Source organism: Neophocaena asiaeorientalis, unplaced genomic scaffold (assembly GCF_003031525.2).
Source record: "Neophocaena asiaeorientalis asiaeorientalis breed wild unplaced genomic scaffold, Neophocaena_asiaeorientalis_V1.1 scaffold756, whole genome shotgun sequence".
Lineage (NCBI taxonomy): Eukaryota > Metazoa > Chordata > Mammalia > Artiodactyla > Phocoenidae > Neophocaena > Neophocaena asiaeorientalis.
Genome location: NW_020172477.1, coordinates 600,932 through 628,774, shown reverse-complemented (window position 1 = coordinate 628,774; position 27,843 = coordinate 600,932). Strand labels below are relative to the sequence as shown.

At 42.2% G+C, this 27,843-nt stretch overlaps 1 protein-coding gene across 1 annotated transcript in view; it reads left to right on the top strand.

The window, feature by feature from the left end:
- The first annotated feature begins 16,422 nt into the window (after positions 1-16,422).
- ANTXR1 (ANTXR cell adhesion molecule 1) overlaps positions 16,423-27,843 on the top strand; it is a 238,563-nt gene continuing 227,142 nt past the window's right edge. Inside the window, exon 1 of the mRNA XM_024738187.1 lies at positions 16,423-16,661. Coding sequence (XP_024593955.1) covers positions 16,510-16,661 — 152 coding nt within the window. The 5' untranslated portion in view covers positions 16,423-16,509. The remainder of the gene's footprint in view (positions 16,662-27,843) is intronic.

Genomic DNA, 27,843 nt, shown 5'->3' with positions numbered 1-27,843 from the left:
GATCAACATCCTCCCAGGGCCTTGTGAGCCCTTTAGGTAAACACACAAGGCAGTCAAATCAACAATGCTGTTTTTCATGCTTGAGCTCTGTAGATGGGCCCTCCCTCCACGGTTGTTCATCTCTTCAGTGGAAATTGCTAAGTAAACAGTGAGACTAGGCACGGCAACACCCCACTCCAAACTCACACACACCCCGAGATCAAAATTCTCAGCAATCTCTAAGAACTTGATGGGGAAGCAATACAGGGAGGAGTCTTCCCACTTAGATCCTTAGAAACTAGCTTCCTCCAACTCCCTACCTCATGCCCATCACAGCAGTGCAGGAACGTGGTCACACTTGTCTTAACCCATCTCCTATAATACCAATGTAGCAAATGGTGTGGGGTGCTGGATTGAGCAGAGCTCAATTCAAAAACTGGTCCTTAAGTAAGTTAATTAACTTCTCAGGGACCCAAGGAAAAAAAAAATGGGGTTAATAATGCCTACTGTAATAGTCAACTATTGCAGACAACCACAGAATGTCAGTAGGATTCAATAATAAGCATTTCTTTTTCACCCCTCTGTGTTCAGCTAGCTAGGGTGTCCTAGTTTGGGCTTGGCTGAACATCTCTGCTTCAAGTTATTAATCCAGCTGGCTCTGATCTGTTCCACGTGTCTCATTCTGGACACCTGGTGGAAGAGGCAGCACCACCCTGGGAGAAACGTTTCTCATGGTGAGGGCAAAAGTGCCACAGGGCATGGCCAACCAACCATATAAGCACATTGCAAACCCCTGTTTGCATCACAACTCCTGTCACCCCGTGGACCAAAGTAAGTCATGTGGCCAAGCTAAAAGTCAAGGAGGTACAGGAAAGGAATCTCCTTTTATACTTCCCATGTGAGAGGCTTTAAAAAGTGACAAGGCAAAGAGCATGGACCAAGGGAACAGTGAAGAATTGGAGCTGAAAAAAATCAATCTGTCACCTCCTTCAGAGGGTTGCTGAAAAGATTAAATGTAATAATGCATGCAGAGGTGTTGATCCAGAATGTTGATGCATTTAATAACTATTTGTTTCACTTTATCACATATATTCCAGGCCCACCACTGTCATGCCATAGCTGAAATCTACCCAGGCTGTGATAGATTCCTGAAATATGGCCTCCATCAACTCCTTACCTCACTGTATAAGCATGTTTTCCCTGGCCACTGTATAAGCATGCTTTCCCTGGCATCAAAAAGTACAGTCTAATTCTCTTCCTTCAGATCTAAGTTGGCCTTAGTGACTTCCCTTGACCAACAGAGAGAAGCGGAAGTGACACTGTGAGACTGCCGACGATCGGACATAAGAAGGGTCCCTTGGTAATGCTCATTCTTAGGCCACTTCTTTTGGGAACTGATTCACCAAGCTGTAAGAAGGCCAAGTCACATGAGGAGGACACACGTATATGTTTCGGTTAAAAACTCCACCTGAGCTCCCAGATGACAGCCAGCACCAACCACCAGCCATGTGAGCAGGCCATCTTGGATTGACCCTTTGGATCACTGCAGCCCCTAACTGATATCTTGCTGCAACCATATGAGAGACCCCACATGAGAGGTGCCCAGCTGAGCCCCAGTTGACCCACAGAACCATGAGTAATAATAATAAATTATCGTTTTAAGTCATGACATTTTGGGGTGATTTATTTTGTAGCAGTAGACAACCAGAATGCAAACCAATGTTTACATCTCCACCGGCCACTGAAACCAGGCAGGACCCTGGTGGACAGAGAATCTGCCACTCTACAGACTCCCCTCTCACCCTCGGACTCATCACATCTCGCGGTGTTGGTCCTGATTCCCCTTCCCAGTACTGTCAAAGCCCTTTGACAAAGGTTTTAGCATCTTCTCAGCTCCCTCTCCAGCCAGGTGGGGAGGGAGTCCACAGTGTGGCAGCAGCTTGAGGAGAAGTGGACCCACTGAGTTAAGATCTCCTGGGGCTGAGAGGGGATGGCTGTCCAAGTTCCAAAGGCACATACATGTCCCCACCTCTCCTCCTTTACGAAGAGTCAGGCTCAGATGGACTGTATTGACCCTTAGGCTTTCCACTAGTAGACAATCTTTGTCTTTGACCCCAAACATACTTAATGACATATTCAAGAGGCTCGCTGAGAAACTGATTTCCCAGAATCCTGCACTGACCTCCCCTATTTCACAAGGTCCAAGGAACACAGGCCAATAGGCACACTTACGCAGCTGGACAGAGTGTCTGACAGCACTGACAAGACCCTGGTGGCATGACAAGACCCTTCAGAGCATGGCGGGTGTCCACAGGAATCCATAAACATTGTTGGATGCAATCATAACACTTCAATTTAAGTGGTTCTTCCTTGTTTGCTTGCTTTGCACATCTGCTCTGCAGAAGCAATTTTACAGTAAAGAAAGCAGCAACCCTGCATTTGAATTCTAGCATCCTTGGCCCTTATGTAATTCTGAGGAAGAAGCCTTATCATCCACTCACCAAAACATGATACAGTCGTTTAAGTAACCTAATACATTTAGAAAGATTGCAAACTGATGAACAAAAAGGAATGCCCTGACAGCAGAAAAAAGAAATGTCAAAGTTAAGTACTTTGTTATGCCAAACACTATGTTATGAATGGAATCCAGAAAATATAGTTCCCAGGCACTCTAGCAGTGGAAGACAGTTGCACAAAAAGGGTTATCATGTTTACATTTAATCTTTCCAAACTTCTTCAACCCCTCATCTTCTCACTTACACACTTGTCAACATCCTTCCCACTGTCTCGAAGGGTCACATGGTGAGAAGCCCAAAGGCAAATAAGTACAGGCCGTTATCTCAGCTCCATGGAGTACAGGTACACAGATGATTAAAGAAAATTATTTGACCTCCTCAAGCCTCAGGTTTTCATTCATGAAATGAGGACTATGATATCGAAATCACAGTTGTTGTATTCAATGAAATGCAGCATCCGTGACCCCCTAGTATTATTCCCGCTGTATAGTATGTTCCTTTCCTTGGCCAGTGCTGACCTCTCCCTCTATGCTCTGAATCCCTGCTTCCAGCCTCCTCACACCAGCACCATCCCCTCTCTCCTTCCCTCCTCCTCCTCCCGCCCCCCCCATCTTTGATCTTTCACATTGTTTGTCTCTATAGTTCCTCGGTCCCTTCCCCATCATGGATACCAACTTAAACATCTCCCAACTTAAACAAAAATCACATACATAAGCAAACACAAATACCTCTTCCAATCTTGTCCATGTCTTTCCTATTTCCAACTCCCTCATCCCAAATATTGCCTTCTTTACAGCCCCTGTTTTACACACACTATATCTATTGTTCTCCTTCAATGTATTCTGTTTATTTCTAACACTACTTCATTTGTAAAATTACTTCTGAGTCCTTACACACACGAATATCTTTAATAGTTGCCATCATAACCTCCATATATTCTACATTTTTCATGTGATAATGAACATGTTGCATTACATGTACATGTTTGCATTACATCATGTTTTACAGTCTTCCTGTGTTTTACTTTTAATGGCCATATAATGTACCGTTTTATTAATGACCCAAAACCTTAAAAATCATTCTCCTAATGTTAGGCATTATTTCTTATTTTAATTATAACTGTGTGTATGTTTGTATGTGTGTGTATATAGAAACCATATATGTACATAGTTATACAGTATCATGTATACATATGATATGTGTGTATCATGTATATGATTTTTGGTGCTGCCTTCAAAGTTTATAAATTAATCTGTGCTTACTTTTCAACTTTTTCTATTTTTTTAACTTTATTTTATAAATATCTCCACGTATTTTTATCTAGTCCATGTGATTGTCACTTTTTCTTTTTTTGCCGTACGCGGGCCTCTCTTTATAAAGCAGAAACTAACACACCATTGTAAAGCAGTTATACTCCAATAAAGATGTTAAAAAAAAAGAATACATGTACAATAAGCCTACTTATTAGAATTTGAACCACAATAAATTTTCAAAGACCTATGTTTAAAAAAAAAAAAGAATCTTTAGCAAAATCTGAAGCCTCCCATTTTTTAAAATATTATAAATTTTTACTCAAAATAATAAAGTCACATAGTTTAAAAGTCAAATTGTCTTAAAGTCTTATAATAAAATGTTCCCATTTCCTGCCCCATGCATGTGGGATCTTCACGGACCGGGGCACGAACCCGTGTCCCCTGCATCAGCAGGCAGACTCTCAACCACTGCACCACCAGGGAAGCCCTGATTGTCACTTTTAAAGACAACATGGCATTCCATTGTGCTAATAGCCCAATAGAATGAAACAAACTTAGCAGAATTCCTTAGCAGAATCTTTAGCCACTATGGAGAACAGATGGAGGTTCCTTAAAAAAACCAAAAGTAGAACTACCATACGACCCAGCAATCCCACTACTGGGCATATACCCTGAGAAAACCATAATTCAAAAACAGTCATATACTACAATGTTCATTGCAGCTCTATTTACAATAGCCAGGACATGGAAGCAACCTAAGTGTCCAACAACATATGAATGGATAAAGAAGATGTGGCACATATATACAATGGAATATTACTCAGCCATAAAAAGAAACAAAATTGAGTTGTTTGTAGTGAGGTGGATGGACCTAGAGTCTGTCATACAGAGTGAAGTAAGTCAGAAAGAGAAAAACAAATACCATACGCTAACACATATATACGGAATCTAAAAACCAAACAAAAAACATGGTCATGAAGAACCTAGGGGCAAGACGGGAAAAAGACACAGACCTAATAGAGAATGGACTTGAGGATATGGGGAGGGGGAAGGGTAAGATGGGACAAAATGAGAGAGTTAAAATAATAAAGTCACATAGTTTAAAAGTCAAATTGTCTTAAAGTCTTATAATAAAATGTTCCCATTTCCTGCCCCACCACTCTCCACAGCTCTCAGTCCCCATTCCTTTTCAACCATTTTAGGTAATTTTTCTGGCATTTACACATGGCCATATTTCTAAATGATATACACAGACTAATATATTTTAATTCATTAACCTCAGATATTATCCACTGACTTTCTATTTTAGGGTAGAGGTTTAGCTCTCCTGTGTCAATCACATCATAGTAGCTATCAATTTCTCTTTTCTTCATCGGCAGTATTCTTTTAGGAGACATTCATTCTCCTTCTCTCTGGACTGGCTGCCCTGCATACCTGTCATTGTTACCAAACCTAACTTGTGTCCACTCACCCACATGCCTTAAAGCCTATCTCCTGACACTTGGTTGTGGTGAAGGAAATTGCAGCATTTATTGCAGGACACCAAGCAAGGAGTACAAGCAGCTAATGCTCAAAAGTCCCAAATGCCCCAATGACTTTCTGGGATGAGGGAAAGTGTTGCAGGGTGCATGATCAGCTCAGGGACATTCTTCTGATTGGTTGGCGGTGAGGTAATCGGGAATCAACATCATCAACCTTCTGGTTCCAACCAGTCTGGGGTCTATGTGCTTGCAATCAGCATGCACTTAACTTCTTCCACCTGGTGCGGGTTTCAGTATCTGCAAAGCAGTGCAAAGGATATGGCTTGGAATACCATCTATAGCACTTGAAGAGGAACTAAAATCCCTTGAATTTATTTAATGGCTAAACTATTATTATTTTGTATTGCTTGACTGTTTTCCTTTGTTTCTACATTTTCTCACTTCTCTGATTAAATTTAGTCTTTGGAACTCAGCAAAGGCCTAGGAAGCTAAAGTTTTTCTACAAACAAGAGGCATGTGGAGGACATGGAGGGGGGTCTGTCCTGGGAAGGCCCCATAGGGTCCTGCTTGGTTACATCCTCTGGGACATCCCTTTGCTGTCATCCTAAGAATTCTCTTTGCCTTTATGCTGAGCTGATGCCTTAGTTAGGGTTCTCAAGAGAAATTGAACTTATACAATGTATAGAAAGAGAGGCCAAGGGAGAGAGATTTATTTTAGGGAATTGGATTATGCAATAGAGGTGCTTGACAAATCTGAAATCTGTAGAGCAGGCCAAGAGGCTGGAGACCCAGAAAAGAGCTGATCTTGCAGTATTGAGTCCCAAGGTATTCTGGAGGAAGCATGCCTTCTTCTGAGGACCTCAATCTTTTCTTTTAATACTTTCAACTGATTAAATGAGGCTTACCCACATTATGAAAGTTAATCTGCTTTGCTCAAAGTCTACTGATCTAAATGTTACTCATATCTTAAAAAATACCTTCACAGAAACATCTATACTGGTGTTTGACCAAAAAACTAACCACCATAGCCTAGCCAAGTTGACACGTAAAATTAACCATCACAGTTGGTGTCCCTTTTGCTTTGGTATTGTGTCTTTCTTTTTGGGCTTACTCCTTCATTTTGGTGGAACTCCTCCAGTACCATCTTGAGAAATATGCATGGCAGATAAATTTCTCAAGATCATGAATGTCTGAATATGTCTCTTCTATCCCAACATTTCATTGACAGTTTGGCTGTGTACAGAATTCTGGGTTTTTCTTCAGAAGTTCAGAGGCTCCATTATCTACTGGATTCAGATTTTGCTGTTGAGGAGTCCAAGGCCATTCTGATAACTGTTAATCTATATATGACCTGGTTTTTCTTTCTAGAGTCCTATGAAACTCCTCTCTGTTCTAAATTTTCTGATGTTTAATAATGAGTTTGGGGTAGGTCTATTTTTAACCCTTGTTTTGGAGACTCAAAGGGTCCTTTCAAACTAGAAACATATGTCCTTCATTCTAGGAAATGTTCTTTGTGATGATTTCTTCCCTTTATTTTCTCTGCTCTCACATTCTGTAATTCCATTATTCAGACGGTGGACCTCCTGTACTTGTCCACTATTTAGCATATGTTTTCTACTCATCTTTTTCTGCTTATGGTCTTTTTTACTCCACTTCCTGAAAAAAAAAGTATTCGTACTTATTTTCCATTTATTCTGTTGAGCTTTTTAATTTTTACTTTTGTGTTTTAATTTCTAAGAGTTCTTTTTTTCTCTCTGAATGTTCCTTTTTTTCTAGCACCATTTTTATTAAGCTCCTTTCATAAAAGTCAACAAAGAACTAGTTACTAAATCTAATGAAGAGTATGTAGTTCTTGTCTTCTTACCCTCTCATCATACTCATGACTATTCCCTCCTAGAAATGTCTTATTTTCATTTTGGTTCTTCTTTCTTTGTCAAGCTCTGTAAAAATCATGATGATCCATTCTTAACCCTCATCATTACTGCTCTCTTCACTTAGCCCAGAGTGGTATGTAAGCATACTCATAGCTTCAGCTTCTAAACTCATGACTTCCAAAGCTCTTCATCCCAGTTATCATTCCTGAATGTAAAATTTGCATAAATTTCTCTTCTGCATTCTAATTTTCCAGTTAAATATGAAGCAGCAGTATGAATTAAGAGTAAAGAAGGGTATATTGGAAAATTTGAAGAAAAGGTATAAACAGACATCTCAGAGAGGAATAAAGTAATCCAACTAAAAATACATAGTAGGATCACCCATACATATCTGAACTACAGCAGTAAAAAAGACTAGAAAGTGTACTTCTTGTTGTTTTAATTTTATGTCAGGAGAACATGATTAATAGGGAACTACCCATATGTGGAAAAAGCATTCCAAAAATGTTACTATATATGCATAGAGTTTGCTGGATTTGAATGTTTTTCTTTCCTATTTTTCTCTTTCCCACAGTCCCTGAATTGACTGCATGATTAGAAAGTATGTTCCCATTACTTACTAAGTTTATGATAAACTCCCTCCACACTCCAGTTTTATGGTTTCTGTTTTTTGACACAAGATTCTAAAAGCCTTCTTGTCTATCACCTGAGGGTTTCCCTCTACCTTTGAGCAAATCTTATTTCTAGAGGACAGTGTTCTGGGTATGGGTCTTTATTTCTTCCCTGTTGGCTGTTAGAGTTACAGTTCCAATGGGTTTTTTCCTCCATTTCAACCTAAGATGAAAATTCCCCTATGCTATTGGGGTTCTTAGTCTTCTTTATGTGTTTAGTGATTGACTCCACTATTTTTTTGAATTAAATTCACACTTTAATGCCTAAATTTATAGCTATGATTAAGATTTCATGGAAAGTCAGTCCTCAACCTTCAAGGAGAAATATGATGGAAAGGAAAACAAAACCTGGTAGTACCATCCATACCTTGAGCTCTACCTATTCTCAGAGAAGTCTGCTCTAGCTTCAGGAATCAATGCCTATTCCAGGGGACATAGAGGCCTTCTCACTATTAGTGACATATGATTTCCCCACTGTTACTTTGGCTACAGTAAGAGCAAATGCTTTTTGAATTTCCAGAATGAGCCTGCTTCTTAGACATCCATCTTGGACACATATTCAGTTGAGCCTGAAAACCTATGCCGGAAAGCTGCTCCAGCTCTGACTTCTGCCCAAGCAGTTCCCTAAGGAGTCAATGACTGGAGGCAAACTCATCAGGTGAATGCATACCTCATTATCAGCTACAGCTCTGATCCCAAGCCCTTCTGTGCTCTAGTGATCCATGACAAGGATCCTAGCAATTCCATTCTCTCAGACTGGAGACAGCTTAAGTAGTCCAGATCTTGGTCTCTTTGCCATGGGCTTCTTCATCATCACTTCTGGGTCTTCTTAGGGAAGCGGTATCTCATTACTAGTAGAAAGAGACATTTGTCATGTCTTAACTCATTCACATCCTAGAATAAGTCATCCCGAAGGGTTGTGGTCCAATAATGTATCACTGAGGATTCCATTATGTCAGACCTACTTCTCCTTGGAATTGTCATGGTGGAGTGGAAAAGACAAGTTGAGTTTCCTCTAGAAGGTAGGTTAACCACACTGTTAGACCTATTTACGCATTTGTGACTCCAAGCTGAACTCTGCAAGGTGCATGTTGTATTCATCCTTCTATCATCAATGTAAGCACAGGGCCTGCCTTATAGCAAATATCCAAAAACTATTTTTGAAAGAATGAGTCAGTTACTAAGAAGAAATAATAAAGGTTGTTTTCTATGGATTATTAGATCTTAAAAAAAAACAGTATCAGAAAGAAGCATCACTGACTATAACCATTTACTCAGACGTTTCTTTAGAGTTTAGCTCTCTAGCATTCTTGGCTAGCAGAAGCAGCACTGGTGTCAATAGATTATTCATAGCCCCAAAGCATGTTTCCCATTTGTTTTCTGTATGCTCCCTAGGAAACCATCAACTCCCAGTAGATCTTGGATGGGCTAGAATCTTTATCTTTGCATTTTTCAAAATTGATAATGCGAATGCCCGTGGAACAGAAACAGCTTTGTTTCACTGGTGGTAGAAAAATCAAACACTCTGAAAGTGGTTCTTCTAAATTTATTCTTCCCATCTCTAGAAGAAATTCACATGCAATTTCCCAGAATCTCCCAATAACAAGAAAAGTCAAAATCTACTATGTGCTTCTTGAGGGCCACACGTGGCATTATCTCATTGAGACCACACGACACCCCAAGGCGGTAAGTAATATTAACCCTATTTTGCAGATGGGAAGCTGTACTACGGGTAGGTCATTTAAGTAGTGCAGTCACCCTTTTAGTAATGGCAGAGCTGTGCTTTGCCCCAGATAGCCTGTTGTGCAATTACACTATTAATTAGTGCTCAGTTTAATGGCATTACCATTAATTCTACCTATTTCAATAGCTCTCATTAAAGAAGAAAGAGGTATAGGGCATAGATGGAAAAGAAATTGGTCACTGTAAGGCTGTAATAAACTATGTGTGTCCCTGAAACCCCTACATCCATTTCTAATATTTTACAGATATATGTATCTTGAAAAAGTGCCATTGGTTATTCCAGAGTGGTTAACGTCTTTGCCCCCACCTTCACAGTTCCCCTTCCACACAGCTTCACCCGCACACAAGTGATGCACATGAGCTTTGAGAACAATTGCTCTTTGGGGCTTGGGACTTGGATAGTGGTCATTGGCAAAAAGTGTTGAAGGAGTTATAGGCTTGAAAGGTCTAAGTAGATTTCTTGTGGCATCTTCAGCTGTAAACTTGTCCAGGGTCTCTGAGTAAGACCTTGATCTTAAATATCCTTAAATATGCTAAGGCTGAAAAGAACTGGGTAGAAAAAGGCTGTATTGGTCTTGTATTTACCTTTGTGATGACCTTGAGTTGTCTGATAAATCTTATATTAGGCATTTGTCAACTCTGGTCTTGTTAGTAACCTAGACTCCTGTACTGGTCCATTTTGTTCCTCTCTTGGGTTCTGGGTTGGATTGGCCTGGTCTCTGCTCTAGATGAAATAAATGTTTTGTTTGCAAGACTTCGAGTCTTGTGAGGATCTGGGATGGATTTTTTACAGTATGCTGGTATGAATTATGGATTATTCTCTTGGCTGAGTCCTTGTAGGAATGTGTCCTCATAAGGCTTGCTGTATTTGGCTTTGAGATTTGGCTAGACTCTGGCTGGATTAGGCTAAAGGGGATTGGTGATCAAACTTCAGGCTGGGCTTGGGTCTGGTTTAGGATAAACTGGGATGGTCTGTGGGCTTAGCTGAGGTGGGTTGTGAACTATGTTACTCAGGATCTATCTCTGGGCTGACACTGACAGAAGTATGAAATTGGCTCATTTTTTTTCATGGCTCTGGATTAATCAGAGCTGGGTTAGGACTGTGTTGAATAAGTTCTATCTCTGCATTTGGGTGGCTGTAAACAGGGCTTTGAGATGGGTTTGGGACTGCCATAAATTGAGTCAAGGGATATATTGAAGTGAACTGATTTTCAAACTAGACTGTCATGGGCTTTGGGTAAGGTTATCAGTGGGATGCTGGGTTTAACAAGGCTTTGACTGTTTCTGAGCTGAGGTTGTTGATGACTTGTCTTATGGAATGCCATCAAAGTATTTTGCTATAGACTATGGTTCTGCCACTGGACTTGAAGTTATTACTGGTGCCTTTTCTTTTCTTACAACCAAAAGCCATCATTGAGCTGATTTAGATTCTTTAGACATGTTGTTATCCTGAACAGTAAATTGCTTCTGGGAATGCTGTCTTGACTTTTTGCAGATGGTGATCCCATGGAGGACAAGCATGAAGGAAATCACATAACAGTTAAAAGAGACTAATTTTTACTGAAGGATGTTTTGCCTTAGAAGGCTATGGGGTGTCAACAAAGCCCAAGGACCAGTGGGACCTCCCAGACCTCAGCAAACATTGAACCTATTTGATTGACACAAAATTTGGTCGAGAGTGTCAGATCTGTCCATATTGTGGACAAATTTTGCTAAAGAAAAAATTTGCCAAATTTTCTTGAGTAGTCTCTGTTATCTGGAACATCTTCCAAAATCTTTGCCAGGAAACTGGACAAATGGTCCTTTGGTGCCCAGTGGGATTCTTAGAAGATTAGATGGCAATGTGATCGGGATAGCAAACTTTGTTTTCGAGAGCTTGACAAAAGGGGCTCAGTCAAATGTGTTGGAGAGTGGGGGACAAATAAGGGAGAGTGAGTCACTGGAGGCTGGTAGACAGGAAGGTCATATTTAACAATTTCTGTCTCAAAGAACGAAGACTGGCAAATTCAGTAGAAAAGCGATTAGAGTGCAGGGCTAAAGCCTTAAGATGGTCAGTGTAGTAAGGCAAACTCTCCAATTTTTTGGAAGGCAGCGAACTCAAAATTCTTGGTATTCTTAAATATCTTGGGATCCTTCTTTGTGTCATAAAACATGCGAACATTCACAAGTTAACCCCCTATCCCTCTCTCTTCTTGAAATAGAAGTTTCCCCTTCCTAGCAACCCAGTGCAGTCTAATGTCCCCATGCACTGCTCCACCGGCATGCTCCTTGTTGACAAGATGACACGTGTCAAGTCAGTGGGGTTTTCTCAGGGCTCATGCTCTCAACTTCCACAGAATGTAGCACTGTTGATGTTTCTTCATTCAAGAAGCTCTTCTCTGCTTGACTGCCAGATTATCACTCAGACACATCCACGTGCATGGTTAATTTGCCCTTGTGTTTCTTCAACCCCAGAAATGTCTATCCATAGCCCAGGCATCGTTTATAGTGTTCTTCCACTGACCTGAGTTTGAGAGGCAGAGGAATTCCTTCCAAACCCCATTTGGCTTTCTCTGGGGAACTTGGGAAGGCCAGTCAATCTCCTCCAGGAAACAGGAGTCCTTGGAAGAGATTAGAATCAACCTCAGCCCAGTCAGAGCACTGAGCATTCCCTCGAGATGATGATAACCTTTGCATAAAGGAATATTGATACTTGAACATCTCTGAGCTGTGAACTTAATCTGGGACATGCTAACAGGAACCCATTGGAGACTCTTCCCAAGTTCTCCTCCAACCTCAAGTGACTGATCCACCTCTCCATTTCCCTACATGCACTAATTATAAGTCTGTTACATCCTCACAACCAAAGGAAAATATTGCCAGTTTGAAGAACCTGAACATGTCTCCTCTTGTGGACCTGCTGAGCCACCATAGTGGTATCATACCAGGCACTTCATTTATCCTGTTATAGACTCTGGACACCTTTGTTCTACTTCAACATTCTCTGAGAATAATCATATCTCCATAGCTCAATATCAAGTTCACTTCATGGACATATTTGGAGGACATCTCTCCATAGTGAGTGAGGCTGGCAAAACACCCTCTAATTGGAAGGTGCACCTGGAATGGATTTCTCTGGGCTAGAGAGAGAGTGAGAGAGAAGGGTAGAGTCACTTTTAAGATCTAGAAATGGTCAACATGTATTAACAGACCTCTATCTAGAATATTGAAAGAAAGGCAGAGACAACTTGGTCATTCAAGCACCTGAATCCCTCTAACTACCTTTCTGTCTTCTAAAGCATCATCTTTGTTCCAAGGGAGAAGCTTCCACTTTCTCCCCTTTTCCATAACTTTGTTTCATACTGAATTTCCTTCCTCCCTGAGAATTCCCTCACCTATCTTTAATAATGGTGTCTCTAACTTTGAAGAGTTCTATCAGGACTCTTCTGATCCCCTGCCAGACTAACTTTCTAAACTATAAACGTCTAAATACATTACCCTGTCAACCAAACTCGAAAGGACCAAAGAGGTCCCTAGAGCATGAGGATGAGAGAAGACATTCATAAACTTCCCCCAAATCCCTTTCCAGTTCAAGCCCTTTCCTATTCTTTGCCAATCCTGTCACCCACAAATGTTCTCTCCATTATGTTTTTCGTTTTATTTCCTTTTTTTTTTAAGATTTTTTTGATGTGGACCATTTTTAAAGTCTTTATTGATTTTGTTACAATATTGCCTCTGTTTTATGTTTTGTTTTTTTGGCCACAAGGCAAATGGGATCTTAGCTCCCTGACCAGGGATCAAACCAGCATCCCCTGCACTGGAAGGCAAAGTCCCAACCACTGGACTGCCAGGGAAGTCCCTTCGTTATGTTTTTCCATCTTGTATTCCTTTCCTCTCCTAATCAGTTTCCCCTAGATTTTCTGCTTTCATCTACCCACTTAATTTCTGTAGATTTTCCTCACCTTCATTCTCATTATAGAGCTGCAGTGAGACCAGGGTGGGTTTTCAATCCTTTGGGGAGGGAAAGGGTATGAGAAAAGAAGACTTGGACAAGTTAGAGTATTTTAATCTCCCCCAAATTATTTTTTTCTGAGAGTAGTTATTAGTAGGTATTTTTTAGAAAGAACAGTTTCCTGGTGAAATAAGCCTGGGAAATATGGTTAGACATTTTTCTCCAAAAGATATCCTAAAGATATCCTAAATATAGCCTGAAATTTTTAACATGGTAATGGGCATTTATTAGTTGTCTATGATTGCATAACAAGCTGCCCTCAAAATTAGAGGCTTAAAACACAAATACACATTCATTCTCTCATAATTTCTGTGGGACAGGAATCTGGGATTGGCTTGGCTGAGTGGTTCCGGCTTGGAGTTTCTCATATGGTTGCAGTCAAGATGTTGACCAGGACTGCTGTCATCTGAAGGCTTGACTGGGGCTGGAGGATCCACCTCCAAGAAGGGCCACTCACACGGCGGGCAGATTGATGCTGGCTTTCAGCAGGGGATCTCAGTTTCCTACTACATGGGCTCCTCCATAGGGCTGCTTGAGCAACCTCATGACATGGCATTGGGCTCCCCAGAGAAAGTGGTCCAAGAGAGCAAGGAGGAAACTACAATATCTTTCTTTTATTTATTGAAATATAGTTGATTTATAATGTTGTAATTGTTTTAGGTTTACAGCAAAGTCATTCATATCTATCTGTCTATCATCTATCTATTCTTTCTCAGATTCTTTCCCATTATAGCTTATTACAAGATATTGAATATAGTTCCCTGTGCTATAATAGGACCTTGTTGTTTACCTATTTTGTATATAGTAGTGTATATATGTTAATCACAAACTCCTAATTTATCACCCCCCCCAAACACACTTTCCCCTTTGGTACCCATAATTTTGTTTTATATGTCTGTGAGTCTGTTTTTGTTTTGTAAATAAGTTCATTTGTATTTTTTTAGATTCCACATATGATATTTGTCTTTCTCTGACTTACCTCATTTAGTATGATAATCTCTAAGTCTATCCATGTTGCTGCAAATGACATTATTTCATTATTTTTTATGGCTCAGTGATAGTCCATTTACACATCTTCTTTATCCATTCATCTGTCGATGGACTTTGAAGTTGCTTCCATGTCTTGGCTATTGTAAATAGTGCTGTTATGAACATTGGGGTCATACAGCTCAATATCAGAAAAACAAACAACCCAGTCAAAAAACAGGCAGAAGACCTAAATAGACATTTCTCCAAAGAAGACGTACAGCTGGCTAACAGGCACATGAAAAAAATGCTCAACATCACTAACTATTAAAGAAATGCAAATCAAAACTACAATGAGGTATCACCTCACACTGGTCAGAATGGCCATGATTAAAAAGCTTACATATAATAAATGCTGGAGAGGGTGTGGAGAAAAGGAAACCCTCCTACACCGTTGGTGGGAATGTAAATTGGCGTAGCCACTATGGAGAACAGTATGGAAGTTCCTTAAAAAACTAAAAATAAAGTTACCATATGATCCAGCAATCCCACTCCTGAGCATACATCTGGAGAAAATTCTAATTCAAAAAGATAAATGCCAGTATCTTTTATGACCTAGTCTCAGAAGTCGCACACCATCATTTCCGCAGTATCTTATTAATTACACACAGATCAGTCTCATTCAGTGTGGGAGGGGAGGTGTGAATACCAGGAGATGAGGAATATTAGGGATCATTTGGGAGGCAAGCTGGTGCAATGCATTATGAATCTCCAAAACTTAGAGACTCTCAAGCAGAGGGGAAGATGAGTGTCTGGAGAAATAATCCTGAAAAATGGAGCAAGAGTGTGTATTGAGGATTCCCAGAATGGAAGACGTATGAAGCTAAAACTGAGTTCTGGCTGGGAACGGGGGCCCAGAGCCCACTCTAAAGAGGATCCCTCACTGCAGAAACGCTTGCACAGGGCTTCCCTGCCAGTCCCAAACTTCTTGGAAGGTTCACCCTCTTGTAAGCTGTTTACTTCCTCTGTCCTAAATCAAAGATTGGGTGAAAAAAAGTCGAAGTTCACAGGCTGAAAAGAACTTATCACAGAATCTCTAAACTCTGGAGATGAAGACAATCGCTATAGCATACTCAGCTATTCCAGGCAGGAACAGCTTTCTGTGTGGGACTGTTTTTGCTTTCAGCCACATGACCGCATCCCAACAGTCTCTTTTATGATCTGCGCTAAGTGTATAGTAAGGTCACTTGGATGATTCAGATCACAAAGGCCCGTTCTTCTCTGCTCATTTGCCCAGTGTCTTGTTTGCAAAGGTCCCAGCCTGGGGTCGGAGCCATAGTGCTTGGAGTAAGTTCTCATCAAACGTTTACAGTGACCTTATTAGCGGACGTAGGACAGGAAAGGAAAGGACAAGGATAAAAAGGCTAGCGAGTGAGAAAGAAGTAGAAATGGGGAAGAGGTAATGCAGAATGAAAGGGAAGATGCGTGAGAAAACGGAAGGAATAAGAAAACGGGCACACCCACGCTCCCTTGAACGCGGAAGAGTGCTTTGCTGTCCTTGGCCACAAGGTGGCACCCTTTGAACTTTCTTCCCGCATCAAAATAAGAAAGGGGGGTGGGTAGAGAGGAGGGAGAAAGGGCAAAGCACTCCCCCAATCAAGAACAATTTGAAAACCCACCCCATAATATTTAAAATCTGGGACAAAGAACCATCAGCACGGAACTGCTTCAATTTCAAAACCTCAGCGCTGCCTCCGGAGCGGCCTGCCGGCCCGAGTCAAAAACAACCCCTTTAAAAAAGCGGACTACAGCGTTGGGATTCTTGAAACCTGAAACCTAGAAACAGAATCTTAGCGGAAACCAGAAGGAAAACCTTGAACTCCTCCAGACAATTGCTTCCGGGGAGTTTCGGGAGAGCGAGGGGGAATAAAAGGCCCGAGAGGAGAGCCCCTCGGATGGCGCGCCCTTGAGGGTCCTGGCGAGTTCGAGGAGCGTGGGAAGGAGAGGACCCTACCCTCTCCCTGGGCTGCAGGTCATGGCCACCGTGGAGCAGAAAGCCCTGGGCATTGGCTTCAAGTGTCTCTCTTTGGCCACTTTTGTGCTCATCTGCGCCGGGCAAGGGGGACGCAGGGAGGAAGGGGGTCCAGCCTGCTACGGGGGATTTGACCTGTACTTCATTTTGGACAAGTAAGTGCCCTGAGTTTTCCACCCTAGTTTAAGCTGGTGATGCTTGCTCCCCGGGCTAGGCTCCTTGGCAGTGTGGCTTTGGGACAGGCACGCATCTCCAGGGACCAAGAGGGGCCGCGGGAGGCGGCGGTGCGCCCAGCGCTGCGCCTTTGTGGACGGGGCGCGCCTCCCCCTCCCTCGCCGCTGCCCGAGCCGGCGGGGCAGGCGTCGCTGCTTGTTCTCGGGACAAATTCTTTTCTACCTTGCTTTCTCTTGACCGAGGCGCGTGAGTCTGAGGATGGGAGTGTAAGGATACTGTCGACCTACTACGTTTCCGTGAACCCTTTCCATTTGCTTTAGAAACCTTGGTGAGAAAAGCTTGCTTACGAGAGGCGAACTTTCAGGCATGTGTAAAGTAAGAGGCGTGGGCTTTTAAAAGTCAATCGTCTCTTGTTTAAAAACTGTCCTACATATTGCTTTATCTTTGTTCCTAATGATAGAATGTAGGCTGACTGGGAAGTTAGTGAAAATACAAGGCGGATTTCTCCACCCCGGCACCATTGAGTTTGAGGCTGGGGAGTTCTTTGTCGTGGGGACGTCCTGTGCCTTGCAGGGTGTTGAGCATCCCTGGCCTCTACCCACTAGATGCCGGTACTACCCCCCTCCAGAATCTCCCCTGCACCCCTGACCCCCATCCCGCGCTGCCTCCACCGTCTCTCCACGGTGACAAGCAAAAATGTCTCTAGAAGTTGCCAAAAGTCCCCTGCGGGTATATTCCTCCTCCCTCTCGGCTTGAGAAACCCTGATGTAGGCGAATTCAAGTTCTTGGCGATTTGACTCGTGGGCTACCAGGGTGGTGGAGGAGCCCTGGTTTCCTTGCGAAAATGGATGAGGCTTCAGGACTGCTCAAGGGAGAGCTGAACTCTGACCAATCCCCCTTAGATTTGCCAAGCCACAGTCATTCAAGGAAGTTTCATGCTATCTACTAAAAAGCAGCTTTAACAATAAAAAGCCCCTCAGAGGAGATCCGTGCTAACACTGGTGTGCTCCCCACTGCCAGGACGGGCGCTTGCTGTTACAGTGGTGGGGAGATTAATTTCACAGACTGGAAAGTATTTGCGAGTTGGAAAAAGAGTCCTGCAAAATAAGCTGGCCAGCTAGACACCAAATGCGCTTTGCAGTTGCCCCTGGAGTTTGAATTTTTCCGTAAAGGCTGTTTTGAACTCCAGATTCTTTGGATGAAAAGGGAGATCTCTTTCTTGGAGATTTATGAGAAGGTGGATACTGAAAATATACTTCAATGCTAAGAAATGGAATGTCTTTTGTTACTTCTAGAGCCTGGGAGCACCAGCTCACAGATTCAGAGACTGTGTCTGAAAACAGTGATGCCTATCATTGTTCTTTTAAAAAAAGAGAAAAAGAAAAAGAAAGCCAGTTCAGAAGAACATAGAGGCAGATTTGAAAAAAAGGACAGAATCACCATGTCTCTGAATGGAATAACTCCACACTGTAGAGATATCAACTCTTTCCAAATTAATTTATAAAATGAATTAAACTTTAAAATCAGAGTTCTGAAAAAACTTATTTTGGTGGTGAGAGGAATTTAGCAAAATGATTCTAGGTTTATCTTAGAGGGGAAAAAAAAACGTAATAAGAGCTAAAACATTTTGGGAAAAGAATAATGAAGAAATACTTATACCTCCAAATATTAAAATGTATTGTGAGGCAAATTAATTAAAGAACAGGATGGTAAAGGCCAAAAAATAGGTATACATAATAGAAAATCTAGAAATAGATCCAAGGACATGTACTTCCATTTAGTGGAAGTTCAAATCAGTGGAGAACGAATTCATTATTTTTAAAAATGGTTTTTGAACAAATGGTTGGTAACATGGGAAAAGAAAAAGGTTAGATTTATACTTTACCCCACACACAAAAATAAATTCCAAGAGGTTTGCAAATTTAAATGTTAAACATTTCATTTTAAAAAGGAAGTGTTGAAAGAATTAGAAGAAAATGTAGATGAGTATTACTGTAATCTTAGATTTAGAGCTTTAAAAACAGAGTAGAAACAATAAAGAAAACTACAAAAAGATTTAAATATATTAAAATCTTACATGTCTATAAACGAAAAATGCCATAAATAAAAGATAACAAGTTACAAAAACTTTTGCAACATAAATTCACCTCTGTAGAGTAACCTTAATATATAATAAGCAGTTTTAAAAAGATCATCTCAATAGAAAACAGGCTTACTATATAAATAATTCACACACAAAAAATGAAAGTCAATAAACAAAAAAGTTCAACTTCCCTAGTAATCAAATAAATGGAAAAATCAAACAAGATGTACTTTTTATTAAGTTGGCAGAGATTTTTAAAGAATTATAATATTCAGTATTGCCCAACTTGTGGGAGGGAGGGCCATTGTCATATCTTACTAACGAAAATATAAATTTGTTTGGTCTTTCTAGACTTGTGCTGTCCAGTAGAACTTTCTGTGTTGATGGAATGTTCTCTATCTGTGCTTTCCGGTATGGTAGCCACTAGTCCTATGTGGCTATTGACACCTGAATTGTTCCTAGTGGGACTGAAGAAAGGAACTTTCTATTTTATTTAAGTTTAATTAATTTAAATTTAAATAGCCACATGTGGCTACTGTATTGGGTAGCACAGACAAGAAGATAATTTGGCAACCTGTATCAAAGGAAAAATCCAAGATAGTCAGAAAGAAGTGCCCATGTGTATGTTCATGGCAGTGCTGTTTGTGATAATAAAGCTGAAAATTACCTAAATGTCTAACAACAGAGGATTTAATAAGACATGATACACACATGATATTGAGTGCGCGTGTTATGCATGCTTGTAAGACATTTTTATTATTTATTTATTATTTTTTTTTTGCGGTACGCGGGCCTCCCACTGTTGTGGCCTCTCCCGTTGCGGAGCACAGGCTCCGGACGCGCAGGCGCAGCGGCCATGGCTCATGGGCCCAGCCGCTCCGCGGCATGTGGGATCTTCCCGGACCGGGGCGCGAACCCGCGTCCCCTGCATCGGCAGGCGGACTCTCAACCACTGCGCCAGCAGGGAAGCCCTGTAAGACATTTTTAGGAGAAATACTTAATGCTCATAATATACTCTTAGGTGAAAATACAGTTACCAGACATTATACACTATGATTCTACCTTTCTAAAAATATAAACACACACATGTATATGTCTCTATTTACCCAATATGTAGTAGTATCTGTCTGTAGAAAGTAGGATTTTTAAATTCTTTTTTTACACTTTTCTGAATCTTCACATTTTTCTGCAAAGAACATATATTACTTTTATATTCAACCAAAATAAGTTATCCTGAGTTTTTAAAATTTATTTATTTATTCATTTATTTAATTTTTGGCTGCATTGGGTCTTTGCTGCTGCATGCGGGTTTTCTCTAGCTGCTGAGAGCAGGGGCTACTCTTGGTTGCGGTGGGCAGGCTTCTCATTGCGGGGGCTTCTCTTGTTGCAGAGCACTGGCTTCTAGGTGCACGGGCTTCAGTAGTTGTGGCACATGAGCTTCAGTAGTTGTGGCACATGGGCTTCCGTAGTTGTGGCTCGCGGGCTCTAGAGCGCAGGCTCAGTAGTTGTGGCGCACGGGCTTAGTTGCTCCGCGGCATGTGGGATCTTCCTGGACCAGGGCTCGAACCCATGTCCCCTACATTGGCAGGTGGGTTCTAACCACTGCACCACCAGGGAAGTCCTGTCCTGAGTTTTTAAAAACTCACTTCAAGTGTGAGGAGGCTGTCTAACCAGCCTGCTGAGCTCCAAGTCCCTCATGATGATAGAGGATGCTGCCTCTTTCATGTTTAATCCTGGAGTACATTTCTAAATGCACCATAGGATCCTTGGCAATATGTTGGGGACCCAAAAATGTTCCAGGAAAAAAATGGTGGGGACATCTTTACAAGTACCTACCTTTACATGGAGGTGGACTCCTCTGACTTCCTTTGGTTGTCCTATTGCTTGAAGAGAGGGACATTTTTGTGCTGAATGAGAAACTTGCTAGAGCTTGGTGTGATAAGCGTGTGTACCTCCAGCTTGCCATCTCGAGTCAGGCTAATTTATGGGATTGTGGAGCCCAGAGCTGGGGGATGGACCAAAAGGCAGTGATAGCAAACAGTCCCCTGGCTGGTCCCTAAAGACATGGTCTTCCGTCCTAGAAAGAATCTCCCCAAACAGTGCTGTCCAGCACCCAACTGTCGCAGCGTGCAAAGGGAAAGAATTCTGATGCGTTTTTTCCTTGGGCTTCTAAGGTCCTCTGGCCATCAACACACTGTCTACAGGCTGAAACCAACGGCTCACAAGGCACTGAATTCACCGTTCTTCTCCCAACCCCTCAACTCCCTTTTTTCCCAGCGAATGGTTCTCTTCTTTTCTGTGACATTAAATCTCAGCTTATTTCAGCTTTAAGCAGGATGTGTCTCTGGCCTGGAAGAAACCCAGATTATACATTTAATGGAACGTCATGTTTTCTCAACCAGAAGCAAAGACTTCATAATGATAACCTAGACTACCACAGCAACACAATAGGGCATTATTAGTGGCTTTGGCGACGGGGCTGGCGGACTGGGCTTCACAAGGCTTTATATGATGGAATTTCATGTTCATTCGAGCATGCTTTTCTGGTTACAGTCAGGAAAAGTAGACTGCTGGGAATTCAATCAGGGATTTGAAAAGTCAGATTTAGAAGGGCTCTGTCCAGAGGAAAACACTCAAGGAGCAGCTGGCCTTCTTAAGTCTTCCAGGGGGTCCTCTAAGATTAATGCACCCAGTTGACCAACCGCCAGACATGAATGTACCTTTCCCCTCTTGCAAGGCTCTTCTGTTATTACACTAGATATTTATGTATCACACATTGGTCTATTTTATGGAGAGCTATTAGTCACCTAAATGGAAAAAGTGGATTCTCCATCGTGAGTCTGGGGAAGTGCTGGCTGTATTCATGTGTGCCCTACAGACTTCAAAAATAGAATGGTGGGATGGGGCAGGAGTGGAGGAGATGGTGTGCTGGAGGATGGCAGTAAGCCCTGAGTAGTTGAGTTCTAGGACTTCCCAAAGCCACAGCCTGTCACCCAATAAATCCTTCCATCTGCAGAGGCCCTCTACAGGCTTACCGTGTGTTGCTTCCCCATTAGACCCCCCAGCTCCTTCCTCCATGACTTCCTTTTTGTTCAACACCAATTTTCTCTTTCTCTTTTCCCCATACAAGGGGATCCTGTCTTGCCATTCACCCAGATCCACCCCAGCATCCACAATTGGATGGTCACATGTGGTGATGATCTGTAGGGCCATTCCTATGTGTTATACTCCAGGGACATGGTCATTAAGCAGATTTTTATAACGTTAGACTGGGAACCTCACCACCTTCTGGGTTCCCAAATATTAACTTTCAAAAGAAATCTTTAGAGTCGAAACTAAAGTCTCCCAGCACTTACACCATCTCGCAAATGTCCCATAGACAACCTTGCTTGGTTGCTAGGGCAAGTGCTACTGTCTCTAATTTACAGATGAGAAAACTGTTCAATCTTTGTTAGCCCACCGGATTAAGTGACCTGCGGAAGGACCTAGGATTAGATAATGACAGAGCTGGGACGATGTCTGCTGCTGACTCTCAGCCCAGCTCTTTCCACTCATCACTGCCCTGGGCAGTTGGGTCATAATGAGAAACACATGGCATACGCCTGGGTAGATTCCAGGAATTAAAAACCCCTGCATCAGAGTTTCAGGAAATGATGGTATATAAGGCGGTTAAGGTTACTTAATTGAGGAGCTACTGCTCTGCTGTTAAATCATTGATTAAAAATTGATTGAAAGTATCAGGGACTCCGACCCTATGCAGCCCACAGAGATGCTTCAGAGGTCTGGGGCTTAACTGATGGATAGGACTCTGAGGACATCTGATTATAATGCACTGAAAGATCCAATGAATTAATAATTTGTTCAAATTGAGTCTGATGGAAAAGGGAAATTCATCTCTGTAGATGTGTTAAAACACAAAGACGTAGCTTTTTTCAGAAATGCTTTGGAAGAAGTCTTCCAGTAACAAAAATGCAAACTTGACTCTCAGTAAGGAAAACAGAGTCCATTAGAAGGTACCTTGAAAATGCTACGATAATAATTTTAAGAGGCATCAGGGAAATAAAGTTTTTCAGGAGCCAGGAATGCCTTTTTTTTGTATTGAGATGAATTCTATGGCTGGTTTTCAGTGTTCCTCCGACTAAGTTCCAGATTTGGAGAGGACTCATCAGGTCAGGTAATAGTTAGTAGAACTGCCTGCAAATTGGAAGGTTTGGCTTATGGTTCAAAATAAAAATAAATAAGACAAAACTCTTTGTTTTGTGTTTCTGTCTGAGTCAGCCAAGTAATTCTAGTTTCCTTAGCTGTGGAGACCTGGTAAAACTCAGTGTTAAGCTGAGAATAGAATCCTGGAGTGCTGGAGGAAGGCACCTGTCCTAAAATAACCTGCCACTATCTTCAATGCTGAAGGACTCCCAGTGGTCCAGGAACAAACTCTGCCACCCCTTAGCGAGACTTGGCTGTCACATAAGTGCAAATAGGATTTGCTTTATGCTAATTGAGAATGTGTGTCTAATTTTTGATGTGTGGCCAAGAGCCTAGATTTCACCTCTCCCAGTGATTACTGGGCAACAAAAGACAAAGTGGGTACTTGGATATTTCCTAACATGTTTCCCAGACATGCCAGGTTTGTACTGAAAATAGTAACTAGATTTCTTCCATTTGGAAGAGCTGAGTCTTTCATTCATTTGGCGTAAATATGTTCTCAATTCCAGTCACAAGTGTGTGCTCCATTAAAATCATAGATGACAATGCCTATTGCAAACAATGTCCTATTCTGGGTGCTGTCAGGAATGGAAGAGAAGCAGGAAGTTGTCCCAGACTATTTGCTTTTTATGTGGAAATATATTAGAAGGACTCCAGGCAGTCAAAGCTAAAGGCTCCAGTGAGGATTTGGGACAGGGGGGCAGGTAAAGTCAATTTTAGATCAATAAGGAGAAGAAATAATACGGTTTTCTGAGCCCTTGCCATGCACTGCATAAGCACTTTGCCTGTATGATCCCATATAGTTATCTCCTTCGCGACCACGTAAGGCCGGCACAGTCATGATCACCGTTTGACACATGAGGAAACAGGTTTAACAAGGTTAGCCAATGTCAGCGTAAGTGGTGAACTCAGCTTCAAACCCAGGCCTCTCTGACTCATGATCTATGCGCGAGATGAAAAGAATCTAAACATGTAAGAGAACATTGAATCAATCAGGGTAGGTTAGGTTATGCCATGGTAACAAACAATCCCCCAACTGTCAGTGACGCAAAACAACAAAGGTATAAACCTTTGTAATCTCTGCCTCTGCTCCACGTCTGGTGAGGGTCAACAGGGGCTCTGCTCAGGATAGTTATCTGAGGGCTAGGCTGGTGGAGATTCCTTAACACCAGCTCCCATCATCACGGCTGCAAAGGAAGGAAACGCTGGAGAGTCTCCAGCTGGAGCACTGCCAATAAATTAATAGCTTGTTCAGATTGGATCTGATGGAAAAGGGAAATTCAACTCTGCAGAGTTGTGAAATGACATGTATCCTTCCACTCACAAGCCATCAGTCAGAACTGGTCACGTGGCTTCACCCTAAAGAGGGTGAGAAAACATCATCCTGGGACTTCCCTGGTGGCGCAGTGGTAAAGAATCCGCCTGCCAATGCAGGGGACACTGGTTCGATCCCTGGTCCAGGAATATCCCACATGCCTCAGAGCAACTAAGTCCATGTGCCACAACTAGTGAGCCTGCGCTCTAGAGCCCACGAGCCACAACTACTGAAGCCCGCCTGCCTAGAGCCCGTGCTCCGCAACAAGAGAAGCCACCGCGATGAGAAGCCCGCACACCGCAACGAAGAGTAGCCCCCGCTCGCCGCAACTAGAGAAAGCCCGTGTGCGGCAACGAAGACCCAACACAGCCAAAAATTAATTTTAAAAAAATGTCATCCTCCTGTGTATCTAAAAGGAGAGGAAAGCCAGATATGGGTGGGCATTAAAAGCCTCTACTACAAACCTTTAATTACACACTGCTTTTGCCTGAGTAAGCAAGAAAGGAGTAGTCCCTGGGAGAGGATAAAGAGGTAAGACTTCTGGTACAGAGTCAGCATTGAGCCACGTTTTAGATGGATTCATCAACCTGGAATTATGATCAGACATGACAGTTCAAATGCACCCATGAGGCAGCGATGGCCCCTTGCTTTTTTCCTCCCTTTCCCATTGCTCCCATTCTTTAGATGAAACATTCAGTGCCGTGGGCAGGGGATTAAATTAGATTAAATGGAAACAGAAATGAAGATGAGACATGCTTCCTTGATAGCTAAGTATTACACAAATAGATTTGAAAGCTAAGAATCCCTTTGCCCATAGTTTGTGGACTGTGAGGGAATTTGAAAGACGGTGAGTGGAGAGCAGCCCCTGGAACACAGCGGCAGCCAGGCCGAGAGGATGCTGTTCATTGCAGAAGCTAATTCAGACCTTGAATCAAGAGTATCTGGGTTCCAGCCAAACGTCTTTCTAAGTAGGGGTGTCAATTGCCATTTTCAGTGGGACAGTTTTTCACCGTGAGGGACTGTAGGATGCTTAGCATTTCTGATCCTCCTTTTGTAAATGCCACTAGTCTTCCTAGTTGTTGTGATATCCAAGAAATAAATACCTCTACATTTATCTCTAAATGCCTTCCTGTGAGATGGTACCATCCTGGTTGAGAACCCCTGACTGAAAGAAAGCAGAGTAGATCAAGGCATGCCAGTGAAGCCAATTCCAAGCATGGTAGGACTACATCTGAGCAGGAAGAACATTTGTCTGGAGGAAGAACGAGGGAGTCTTCAATGTTAAGAGGGCCAGTGAGAATTGCGGACCTTGGAAATGAATGTGCTAAACAAGTGGCTCTCAACCAGGGGCCAGATCAGATCCTCAGGGGCCTGGGGCAGGCGTGTATATTTTGGAAAAGCTTCCCAGGTGATTGTGATGTGCGTCTGTCCCTCCCACAATAAATCATGAAAGTGAACAGGACGACAAGAAAAGCTGTCCCATAATGATGGCCTTGTTCCTCTATCATGAGGATGTAGCTGAGGCAGTAGATGCCTGAGAACTGGATGCCAAGCAGAGTTCTTATTTTAGATGGTGGTAGGGGAAGCCCAACATGATATGGAGAGGAAGAGCCAAGGTCACAGATAGGCCACGCTTTGCCCTCTTTTGTTGGCAGGTCCTGCCGTGCGTGCAAACACACGGAGGCCATGGTGTTTGCTAGGACAGTCCTTTGTTTCCTTTCTTTCAAGACTCCTGGCATGAAATGTGACCCAGTGCCTCATGGGAATGAACTGAGCTCAAGCACAGGGGTAGCTGACTTTGGAATCAGGCATCTCTGGCTTCAGATACCAGCTCAACCTTTCACCAAGCTGTACAACCTTGAGCAAATTATTTAGCTTTTCCGAACCTCAGTCTTCTCATTAATAAAACAGGCATTAAAATTTCTGCCTTGCAGAAGTGTCCTAAAGATTAAATAATATTAGATTAAAAGCTTTAATGAAGCATTTGGTATGTGAGTGCCCAAGATGTTGATGATGATGGTGGTTGTGGTGGTGACAGTACTGGTGGTGGTGATGGTAGTGGTGATGGTGATGGTGGTGGTATTGATGGTGTGATGGTAGTGGTGATGGTGATGGTGTTATTGATGGTGGCAGTGATGACTACGATAGAGCTGATGGTGATGGTGGTGGTATTGATGGTGTGATGGTAGTGGTGATGGTGATGGTGAAGGTGGTGATATTGATGGTGGTGGTGATGGTGGCAGTGATGACTATGATGGTAGTGCTGATGGTGGTATTGATGGTGTGGTGGTGGTGGTAATGGTGGTAATTACCCCTAGGGAAAAAGGATGTGGTCCTCTAACAAAAGACACCTCCTTAGATTATAAGCAGGACTGCCTGGCTAGGGTAAGGAATACATCAATTCAATTCAGTATTTATCAAACTTTGCTAAATTTATCTTATTACAAAATGCCTATGACATGTCCCTGGCTCTCAAGGATTTCACAGTCTAGTAGAAGAAGCAAAGGGCTAGGAAAACAGACTTGGTGAAATAATGAATTTTGGTTGAGATAAGAGAGGCTTAGGAGACTTCCTAGAGAAGGTAAATTTGGATCCAGACCTTGAATGTTGAGCAGGATTTTGACAGGTGACAAAGTAAAAAAAAAAAAAAAAAAAAAATTGATGACAAAGGGGCCATACAAGAAAGCAAAGTGACACATCCTCTTTGTGATGTAAACATGACAGAGAGAGGGACAGGAAAAGAATCTGGAAAGAGTGGGTGTTTTCATATCAGCAGTAGGTTATGAGATTATGTCAGAGGATTGGGGAAAAAAGAACAAAAGAAATTGAGTACCTTTGTAGGGTGGAGCCTCAGGACTTGATGAACCATTGGCTGTGAGTGAATGGGAGAGGAAAGAGTTGCGAGGGGAAGGAGTAGGTTTCAGAAGGAAAAAGGTGTTTGGTGTGGACGAATTGAGTCTGAACATGTGGGACATTTGGGTGAAGGTGTCGAGTAGGCAGTTGGATTTATACCCTGGGAACTGAAAATAAAGACTTGAGTGTTGTTAGCCCAAGGGTGGTAGTTGAAAGTATGGAGGGATAATAAATAATATGGAGATAATATCAACATAACATCAGGATTTAAAAATGTCAAGAAGAGGTGGAGTTTAATGAAGAAAATGGCCAGGGTCCAATCTAGAGGAATTGCCAACAGGAATGTCTGGGCCAAAGAAGAAACTCCAGTAACCAGAGCCGAGAGAAGTTACCAGACAGTCAGAGGAGAAACAGCAAAGAACTCTTACCACTGAGGGAAGGAGAGAGAGAATTTCAGTGGAGGGGTGACCAACTAGATGTTTTTCCCCTAAAATCCATCTCTATTCCTAGTCTTGGTAAACAGCATCACCATAAACCCAGCCACTTAAGTCAAAGATCTGAGAGTCTTTCTCATACTCTAAGGCCTGACAATATCTGCTCCCACATCTCTGCCATTACCTTAGTTCAGGCCATTTGCCACACAGTTCGCTGAAATGTTCTCTACATTGGTCTCTTTACCTCCTTTTTTTTTTTTTTTTTTCAATTCCGC